General features: G+C 42.9%; 3 protein-coding genes across 4 annotated transcripts in view; 2 read left to right on the top strand and 1 right to left on the bottom strand.

Moving 5' to 3' along the window:
* The first annotated feature begins 239 nt into the window (after positions 1–239).
* On the top strand, positions 240–3,905 carry LOC136428656 (HCLS1-associated protein X-1-like). 2 transcript variants are annotated; one of them, XM_066418344.1, is made up of 7 exons: positions 240–393; positions 767–1,011; positions 1,440–1,600; positions 1,970–2,060; positions 2,283–2,410; positions 2,735–2,888; positions 3,173–3,905. In XM_066418344.1, the coding sequence occupies exons 1-7, from the start codon at positions 314–316 to the stop codon at positions 3,310–3,312; spliced, it is 999 nt and encodes a 332-aa protein (XP_066274441.1). In that variant the 5' UTR covers positions 240–313; the 3' UTR covers positions 3,313–3,905. The 2 variants fall into 2 exon arrangements, with proteins under 2 accessions (XP_066274441.1, XP_066274440.1); XM_066418343.1 differs by having other exon boundaries at positions 243–393; positions 1,431–1,600.
* The window catches only part of LOC136428652 (gamma-tubulin complex component 4-like), a 29,692-nt gene continuing 22,969 nt past the window's right edge, over positions 3,545–10,267 (bottom strand). The window contains exons 15-18 of the mRNA XM_066418332.1: positions 5,358–5,492; positions 4,889–5,005; positions 4,446–4,585; positions 3,545–3,865 (exon numbers count right to left, since the gene is read on the bottom strand). Coding sequence (XP_066274429.1) covers positions 3,817–3,865; positions 4,446–4,585; positions 4,889–5,005; positions 5,358–5,492 — 441 coding nt within the window. The 3' untranslated portion in view covers positions 3,545–3,816. The remainder of the gene's footprint in view (positions 3,866–4,445; positions 4,586–4,888; positions 5,006–5,357; positions 5,493–10,267) is intronic.
* On the top strand, positions 7,065–10,180 carry LOC136428658 (ladderlectin-like). Its single transcript, XM_066418345.1, has 6 exons — positions 7,065–7,194; positions 7,755–7,895; positions 8,161–8,361; positions 8,785–9,000; positions 9,365–9,538; positions 9,836–10,180. The coding sequence occupies exons 1-6, from the start codon at positions 7,086–7,088 to the stop codon at positions 9,838–9,840; spliced, it is 846 nt and encodes a 281-aa protein (XP_066274442.1). The 5' UTR covers positions 7,065–7,085; the 3' UTR covers positions 9,841–10,180.

The following is a 10,267-nucleotide window of genomic DNA, read 5'->3' as shown; positions in this document are numbered from 1 at the left end:
AACTTATATATTTGCTTATCATAACTGAACAAATATACGTAGTACTTGAACTTTCGGGAATGTGTATGGATTCTGTCAATATTCCCTTGACACACAGCAAGTGTAATATATCTGCAGTTTGCATACTTTTCTCTAGAGGTCGCTTTCCATCACTGAAAATTTTCTGCTGTAAGTTAAATTTCCACCGCTAGAGGTCGCTAATGTACAGCGCTTTACGCATGTCCGGAAGTGTGTGTTTTGTTACGCAAAGGATGGGCAAAATTTGTTCGGGAAAGTTCGTAGTTACGATTTAATAGGGACAACGTTTAGAGACATGAGCTTGCACGATTTATTCCGTGGATTATTTGGGTTTCCTGGGGGACGAGGAGGCCGACAATCACCTCCGGATTACTTGTAAGTGGCTATTATTTCCCTGTGATGATGTGATCACCCGTGATATCAGGTCGATTTGAACTTCTGAAGCTATCTCCTGGACAGGAGTGATGATGGGGACGCACCACAACTGATGTAATCCCTACTGTAAATGTTATACACTTCATCAAGGACATATAGAAAAAAACAATTGAAAAAAATATCCTGGAGTTGATATCTGTTGTATCTCTGACTCTTGTTACACAGCCAACGAAACATGTTGCCTCCGACCCCTAGATGATAACTTTAATCATCAGTAATCTTCCTCTTCTTCAGATTCAAAAAATAGATATTTCATATGTTACGAACCGTAGCAAGAACTTCTTAACTTCACCACATATATGTTTTTCCCCAGTGATGAGAGTGAAGACTGGGATGATGATGATGATGATAGAGATGAGGAGGACCATGACAGTTTTGGCCATGACTTTGGAGCCTTTGGGTTCAGGGGTGGGCCGGGGTTCGAGGAGTTAACTGGTGACGACTTTGGGATGTCGGACATGATGAAACACTTTGACGAGATGTTCCACACCTTTGACGAACTGTTCAGACAACTAGGCACGGTGGAATTCCCGCCTTTACCACCTCCACACAGACCAGGTAGCCATTTGTCTTATGCAATATTTTCCCTAGTTGCATCACAGGCATCCCACTGATCAGCATCAAATCGTGAAATGTATGATGAAAGTAATTTGATCCTATTTGTAAAGGCCAGGAAATACAGGACACGTTTGTACATGTTGATCATAATTGACTTGATAGAGAATGTATACTAGGATCGGGATTGAACAGTTGATATCAGAGCAGCTAGTCTTCGGTCGACCAAGAGAGCAGGGTAAAGCTAAAAAGGCTGGCACACAGGCTAATTGAGTACTAGTATATCCAGTGCTTTATGATTTCATACGAAGATAATGAAGCTAATTGACTAAGTGGAAAACAAAATTGACTAAGTGGAAAACAAAAGAAATTAGCTCTGGAGCCCTAAACAACTCAATCGTATTGTTGTGCTCATGCTCCAGGTGTTCCAGGTATTGAACCTCCTCCATCAGGACCTGGACATGAAAGGTCACTCAGAGACAGAATGCTGAAGGAACCAGGTGCAATTCCAGAGGGAGGAAGCAGCAGAAGTGAACAGCCAAGAGGTGAACAGCCAAGAGGTGAACAGCCAACACCAAAGAGATATCCACAAGTGAGTCTTAATTCTATCCACATGGTTCTGAAAATGTGCTGCCAACTGGGTAATAAATTAACCAGTGTCAAGAAATATACATGAGAATCATTATGATTGGAGTTACAGTCCACCACATGAACAGATTTCTGCAGACACTAAGAAAGATCATATCATATGGCCTCCGTCGGTCAGTATTGACCATGGCAAAATCCTAATTCACAGCAGCCCTACAGCATCGACTATGGCTAAACAGCCCTATACGAGAATGGCAGTCCCTGCCACATAAATCACATCTGTAAGGTGACTCAGTTCTGTTGCAAAGTTAAGAAAGAAGGACCTTGGAATGATATTTGCCATACATGACATTTTTTGCCTGTTCCTGTCCAGTTTGAAGCCTTCTGGAAGAACCCATTTGGCCAGCTCCCCCCCTCTCCATGGGAGAACCCCCCTTCCTCACCTCAGGACAAAGTTGATAAAGGTACTACATAATAAGTAATGTGATGGCTATGATGATGACTGCATAAGTGTTAACTCTTAAAAGCATTTTGACTGCCCTGATTTACATTTTTCAAGTTGCTGACATGAGTGAGAAGGGAAGAATGAGTTATAGATAGTCTTCTCTGATAATTTATTTCCAGTGAGCATAAAGTTTTACATCATCAGCATACTTACATGTACAATTGTGTGTTTTTATTACCAGATCTGGACGCCCAAATCTCGTCGTCAGACCTTGACATCATCCTGCCCCGCCAGCAGCCATCCCAGCCTCCGCGGAGTCGATCATTCTTCAAGTCCATCACAACAACAACCATCAGAGGCCCAGACGGGGTAGGTGGCTAAACAGCCCTATACAGGTGGCATGATGAATATCGACAAAATGTACCCAGGGTTAGCCTTTAAAAATAGCCATTCACAAGTTGGACAACCCTGGCTGCTCATGTATCAACGTGCCGACCAGTAAATAAATAAATGGATAAATAAATGAAGACAATGTACCCAACAGGGACTATTATACAACAACTAAGTTAGCAACCAGTTTACATCACATTTCATTTGTTTATTCTAAAGCAAAAGGGAACCAGGCAAAGTTACTTAAAGTATTGTTATATGTGTTCTGTACTAAGCATGGCTGTGTGTTTGTGCTGTGCCCAGAAAGTAGAACAGAGGAGAACAGTCCGAGACGGGTCGGGAAACGAGGAGACTGTGGTGACGCGTAACGACGGCGACCAGACGCACACAGTTGTCACCAAGAGAAATCCTTCTGGTAGGGAGGAAACAAGAGAAGAGATTTCTGATATAGACCAAGGTAAGAAATGTACGGAGCTAGAAGATTAAAGGGATCTAATTGTAACCACTTGAAAGTGATTCAATCAAGTAGTTTGCATATGTGTATTCTTTCTTTTCTGGTTGGTACTTGTGGTGTGCAAAGTTCCCAATGGTTAAGTTTGTCTCTATATGAAACCAGTATGTCATGCATGACTGGAGTAAGGACTGTCGTCTTGCTCGATGTACTGTAGAAAGGTGGATGATTGAGGTAGATGATTACCCTGGACTTGTACAGAACTTGACCATACTGTCATGTCATCCTAGGGAGGTCAAGTAACCCCGAGGACAGATGGCCTGATCATGACCTCCGACCTCCCACCCTGCCAGGTCAGCCCCGGCTGCCCGATGACAACACAGCGTCCATATTCTACAACCTGTTCGGCCCCTGGTTTGGAGGGAAGTAGTTGCCATGGTGATGAAAATGTTGGCAGCTTTACAACAAAGACACGGGAAAACAGCTGGCATACCAATCCTGGTGTGGAAGCATGTTGCTGCTTACTGTCTCTAACTGGACCATGTTCATATAGAAGAGGAAAAGATAACGTGAAGATGTTGTCTTATTTATCGTCAGAACTCTGAGAGTTATCTAACTGTGACACATGAAAGATACAAATATATATGAAAAGAGCCAACATGTTGCAGTAAACAGATTATTTATTTGCCAAACTGTATGACAATGACAGCTTATTTTGCTTATTGTTCTAGGGAGTGTGTTGATTCACACTCAGAACTGTTTCTACTTCATTCACTACTGCTTCAAGCTTAGCTACACACTGGCTTAAACAGTAAAACGTTTCATATGCTGTACAATAGTATTAAAGCATTATCTTCAAGTCAAAAGCAATCACTGGGATGTCCTGTATATGAAGTTGTAGCTGTCTGGTGACAGGTTTGGGTGTGACCAGGAATCAGACGGTTGTTGTTGTGGAGGAAGAGGAGGGTACTGGAGCTTTGTAACTGGAATGAGAAATGAATAAACATAAGGTTTGGACTTTCATGCTTGGGTAGAGTGGTACCGGGTATACGTGTGTGGCACATGCAGATGTTTGGACTGTGTCAAGTGTTCTTGGGGGATTTTTTAATGAGAAAACAACCTAAGGGCTTTTAAAGTTTTATGCCTTTACTAATTTACTAGTACTACTTTACTAGTACGGTACCTTGTAGTGTAATTTGCATTTTACTTCCCATGATGACATTTTGTGAATTCTATTTGTTCTTTCTTAGTGCAACTTCATCAAGTAGATATTCATTTATGCAGATAGTGAAACTTCTACCCTGGGTGCCATCCGATTACTATCAGGGCTCCTACACTTGCTTCCCTGAAGAAAAAAAATCAGTAGCGAGCGTAGGAGCCCCAGTAGTAATTGGACGGCACCCAGGCTATTACCTTCACCTGTCTAGAAACACATCTGGGCTATGTATGAATATATTTAGTACAGGTGAATCACAGTACAAGAAGTGTTTTACACAGCATCTGATATATCATATATATCAGATGATTCAACTAAAGCTCCCCGACTATCAGCACATAACACACCTGCCCAGGGTGCCTCCAGCTTGGCTGAAGTACTTGTTGTAGTCGACCCTCAGCAGCAGTTGTGCCAGGTAGGGAGAGGCCTGGTGACTTCTCACGCTGGACAGGATCTTAAACAGCAGGTTGGACTGTCGGCTGAAGTCCTGAAAGGACACAGCATGTTAAATCATGATCGCATTCTTGCCGTGGTCAGTCAAAGACATTGAAACTACACATGTCCTAAAAAGTCAAGTAAAAGTGTACTGCAAGTGTCCTAAAAGGTCAAGCAATCATCTTGGTACAGTATGTTTGGGCTTTTATATATTTAAGACTGCATCAGTGCCTTAGCAATTAAACAAAAAATTGTGTAAACAAAAGGTGTTAATGGGCTACCAAATGATACGAAATTTCAAATATTTCTCAGGTAAAAATATCAAGTTAACCAGAGAACTTGAAAATTTCCAGACCTTTGCAATGGTGTCGAGCAGCTCCAGCTGTCTCTCGTTCAGTGCACCAGGGCTCAGGGACACCAACATGGCAAAATTGTGGCACTGGTCCAGGATCTCATTCAAGCAGTGGAACACCTGAAATCAAAGTTCTGTGTTATCAATTTGACAGCTTCATAGAATAGGGAAAGGATTGAAGGTATACATGTACATCACAAGGATAAATAAAGCAGATAAAACTTGAAAGGGAAAATTAGGGTGCCTTTTGGATTTGTCTCTTTCAGGATTTTACGGAATCTTCTTTCTCTTCTCATCTATTTATTCATCTATCAATGAGATGTCGCAGTCAAGTAATGGGGACATCTTCTGAACATAAAAACAAATACCTGAAGATCTGTACTAGCGAATAACTCTAACAAGGCTTGTTAAATACCCCCCACTTGTGTATGTCTGGTATTAAAGGTTAAAGAACCACAGTTCTGAAACTCACGGGTTTCATGAGGATGAAGGACTGTGCCAGGAGGGAGGACAGGAACTGGTCGTGCGCCAGACGGATGTTCTCAAAGTCTCGGGTAGCATGGATCTTCTCCACCAGCTGGGAGAACTGGGTCTCCAGAACATCAACCTGAACACAACATGGATTACAAATATGGAATCATTAGCTTATTCTCACAAACAAGGGCTACTTCATAGATATACAGATTCTATACATGTCTACCCTGGGAGCCAGACTCGTGGATCGGGCCGTTAGCCGGTGTCCTTCAGCCAGGTAGGCCATTGAACACGAATTGGCGAAATTCGAGACACGAATTGCGCCACGTAGAGGCGCAATTCGTGGCGCGCAAAGCGCCACCGGGGGGCTAAAGTCGAGATCTCGAATTCGTCCACGCGGAAGCGGTAGCGCGAAGCGCAATACAAAACCGGCACTGACATGGCTCGCATAGCGCCACCGGGTGGCGAAACTCGAGATCTCGAATACGTCCACCCGGAAGGGGCATCGCGAAGCCCGCAATGCAACATTACTGACATCATGAGTTACGTAACTATTTGTCCAACCAGTGGTGGCAGCGAAGCGCATATTTACGAAACACGGCTTGCGATTTAGCCATTATGATGTATTGTAGTCAGCTAATCGTAATACAAAACACGCACAGCGGCCCAAGGCATTAAGCCCACCAACCTAAATTAGCGCTACAGGGGTTCTGGTCCTAGAGAGTAGACTGGCCTTTTAATACCAACAGGTAAGCGATTTAGGACGGCGGGCTTAATGCCTTGGGCCGCCGAAGGAAACTGGCTAACGGCCCGATCCATAAGTCTGGCTCCTAGGGTAGTACATGTTATAATTCTGGGTGTATCATAGCTACTGAGGTGTTGTAGCCTGTGTTATTACAGGTCAATTTCCAAATGAAAGAGGCACCAACTTATTCTGTCTACTCAAAGATAATGGACAGGTTTCACTGAGCACAAACTCCAGTGAGTCATTCCAAGGAGCTTTAAATTACTCCAAGGAGAATGCAGTACATGTAAGTAGCTCTCCAGGGAACTTCCCTTTATTCTCCAAGCAGAGGTTTTGGTCGGGGGGTAGTAGTGGCCGGGGTTTTTTAACATTACCTCCCGTAACGTTACGGGAGGTAATGTTAAAAAAACCCGGCCACTACTACCCCCCGACCAAAACCTCTGCTTGGAGAATACTTCCCTTATCCTTCTTGGAAGGATGAAACAATATGCATCTATCAATATGATGGCACTAAGAGAATCTGATCATCAACAGGCATGGGGAGAACACTCTTATTGCATATCAGACTAAGGCTTTCCTTCCTCTCCCTCAGTTCCAAGTAAATGTTGAGGGAAATTCATAGTCTTCTCCAATGGTCACTATAATTTTTCACAGCTTATTCTCTGTGTATCTGCTGAGAGATTAGCTTTACCCAGTAGAGTAACTGGAAATAGAAAGTAAAAAAATATAAGGAAAAAGAAAATTCATGCCCTAGGCCTCACCAGGGACAAAGACTGAAAGAGGATAAGTTAGCAAATAGCAGAATGATCAGAACCAACCCCTCACTCGTCATAACTACCTCAAACCCCAGTGTCTGTACTGATAAGTGCATCATGCCTGTAGTAACCCACCAATTGTACCATATGTAACTGATTAAAGGAGTCTCCCAGATCAGAGGCGTATCAGTAGCCAGATCCCACCCTCCAGCTAGACAACAACAAGATGGCAGCCCTTCTCATCGCCCTGCTCTCTTCTGCCTGTCTGTACCTCAGTTCTGCTGCACCAACTCCAGCAACAAACAACATCATGCCCAAGTTTGTCTTCTCTAAAGGTAACAATAGAAATCTGCCTTGAATATTGTACATACAGGCAGTATTCCTGTACTTCTTTCTTCAAAAGAGCTACGTAACAAGCGTGCATGAAATCTAAAAGAATCATTATTTACTTTCTTTTGGGGTATTAGTTTATATTGCTCACACTCACAGTATATTTGGTTCTCCCCTAAACCTGTAATGCTGTACAGATGCAGATCTGGCCGTCACTTCAATACTTGTAATAAAACAACTTGACCAGTTTTGCCTTGCAGCTGCTATGGCTTCACATCCAGATATCCCTACTAAGACATTGAAGTCCACTGATACAGTGTATATAAAAACTTGATAAACATTCAATGGGTTAACAATTTTGCACATCACTGAGTGAAAGGCTCGAATAGCATGGTCAGAAATAGTGCCAGTGCCAGTGCCAACTATTCAATTGCATCTAGCAATTAATACAGATCTACCTCACAGACTGATATGACTGACTATGCTGCATACAAATTTGCTGTTGAAGTGGAAAGACAATTTGTTAGGCAGCGAAATTTTGAATGATGACACTGTCCCCTTTCAGGTGAGGATGGAAAACTTCTCCCACTCGATGCTCAACTGATCACTGTCTTCAACCGTATCTATGGCAACGGTACAGTTGTGCAGGAGCAGAGAGTCACAGAGCAGGGGGTGAACCAAGTGGGCACAGATGAAGGGAACTCAGGTAAGCACTACATAAACACCAAGTTCAGTGATGTATGTATTGTAGAATGAAAGCCATATGCTGCTTGTCTGTGTTGAAGACTAGTTACAGTGAGGTTCAAGCGCCACCAACTGACCAGTCTAACTAGTTTGAACTTTTTAGCCTAGCGGTTAGTGTGTTGGGTTCATGAGCTGGGGGCCCGGGTTCAGCGCAGGTTCGAATCGCAGGAGCCAGGAGACTGTACTACTCGCCTCAACTACATGTACGTTGTCTCTGTTTATCTCAGAGAATGGGAAGAAGACAGGCCTGTCCCTGGTTACTGTACAGAATGAGTTCCACGGAGATGCTGGTTTGGATGAGCTGAAGGACATGGTGCGAGGCCTACAGACTGCAGTGGAGAACCTAACTTCTCTCCTGACTGAGAAAATGGACCAGACAGGCGAGATTGGCTCAGAAGACACTCATCATGACCTCAAAACCTCAACAGGTACTAAATAACTGGTAGTGCCAGAACAAGTAGCAGAAAAAGTCCCCGTTACAAAATTGAAATGCTTAATTGTTCGCTACTTCAAGTTTACATTTCTCTTACTTACAAATGTACTTACTCCAATATGTGATGTGACTACTGGTGATGGTTAACCTGGGAGTCTCGGATTGACATGCACACAAACACGTACAACTGAGCAGCATGTATTCATTCATTCTGGTCCTGCACACCCAGAATAACCCCAGCGTCCCTAGCGGCCCAGTGCGCAAGCACACCAGTACAACTGTGGGAGATGTAACAACTACTTGCTTTTTTGGTGCAATAGTAACTTAAAGAAAGAAAAAAAGCATCCAATTACAACCAACATTATCCAAAACCAGGAAAAATTTGGTAACAAACAGGACTATGTCCTCCCTTCTCCAGCTAACTGTCCCCCAGGGTTTGTGGAGGGGCCTCGGGCCTGCTACTGGTTCTCCCAGGACAAGCAGCCATACCTGCTGGCCGAGCACGTCTGTACCACCAAGGGGGGACGCCTAGCCATGGTGAAGAACAAACAGGTCCACATCTTCCTGGGCAGGTACATCCACAGGACCACCAAGGCATCACACTGGATCGGGCTCACTGACATCCTCAAGGAGAGTAAGTTCTGATATTTAATATCTACACTACATCTACCAGGTCTAGGTCTCACCAAGGGTTTAACAGAATACATGACATTGTATGTTCTATCCTAGATATCAAATGTTTCAGGTGTTCCAGTATTCACTAACTCACTTCCAGTGAGAAACTCACTTCCAGTGAGAAACTCACTTCCAGTGAGAAACAAGTGCAACATTCATGATTGTCCCCATTTTTACCGCATGTCAGATTTTGTTTGCTAGAAATCGGTATCATACATAAGTCAAAAAGAGAAGAAAGGTCCTGACAGTCTGACATGCTAAAATCTAACCCAATCTATGTGAAACTCTTTCCCTGTTAACTGACCAAACCTATTATTTTCTAGGACATTTCCACTGGAGTGATGGAACCCCCCTAAGGCCAGGAGACTACACGCCATGGTGGCGCAGTCAGCCCGACAACAGCCGCAGGCGAGAGCACTGTGTGGAGCTGAAGGCAGCCAGGTACAAGTGGAACGACCTGCCCTGTACTGGCCTGCTGCACTACGTCTGTGAACGAGGTACAAAGGATTGAGTAAACCATTCATTTTGTATAAAGTTGGGAGTTCCACCTATTGCATGTGTATAAATATGCATGTTATGGTATTTGAACACATTTTCCTAATACTCTTTCTCAACTTTACCCTCTAACATTTTAGAAAGAAAAATCCTCCAGAATCTAAAAGGAACATATGCAAAGCAAATGTACAGAAACATGTAATGATGGCCAATCATTTCAAATATAATCAAAACATTAAGTTAGCTGTTTATAAATCTAAGTACACCTATATCTAATTTTATTCTCTTTTATCTTACAGACTAGCTCACAATCAGCTGGGGTACGATGACAGCTGAGGGGCCTCGAAGCATAGACCCTATTTGTACCTTTCTTTATAAATACTACTTTGTGTATTTATAAACTTTTAGTATCTTAAAGGACATGAAACCAAGGAAGCACAAGTGCAAAGCCTAAGAATTTGACTTTCAAGTTAAAGTGGACTTGCAAGCAGTCATAAATGAAGTAGCACCTAAAATTATGCACCCATATAGAGCATCAACTGTCAGAATAAAAAGCTGTGCTTCAAACTGGGCTTGAAATCACAGTAACGTTATATTCTATACTGGCAAGAAGTATTGCCACAGTATCAATGCGAGGTACTTGTATGTAGTTGCGATTTATACTAAATAAATCTGCACAAAAGTCTCTGTATGCACATTGCTAGCTGCCATACTGAAAAGCACCTGATCAA

Source organism: Branchiostoma lanceolatum, chromosome 2 (assembly GCF_035083965.1).
Source record: "Branchiostoma lanceolatum isolate klBraLanc5 chromosome 2, klBraLanc5.hap2, whole genome shotgun sequence".
In the NCBI taxonomy this organism is placed as follows: Eukaryota; Metazoa; Chordata; class Leptocardii; order Amphioxiformes; family Branchiostomatidae; genus Branchiostoma; species Branchiostoma lanceolatum.
Note: the sequence above shows the minus strand (reverse complement) of the source record. Positions and strands in the feature narration are given on the sequence as shown.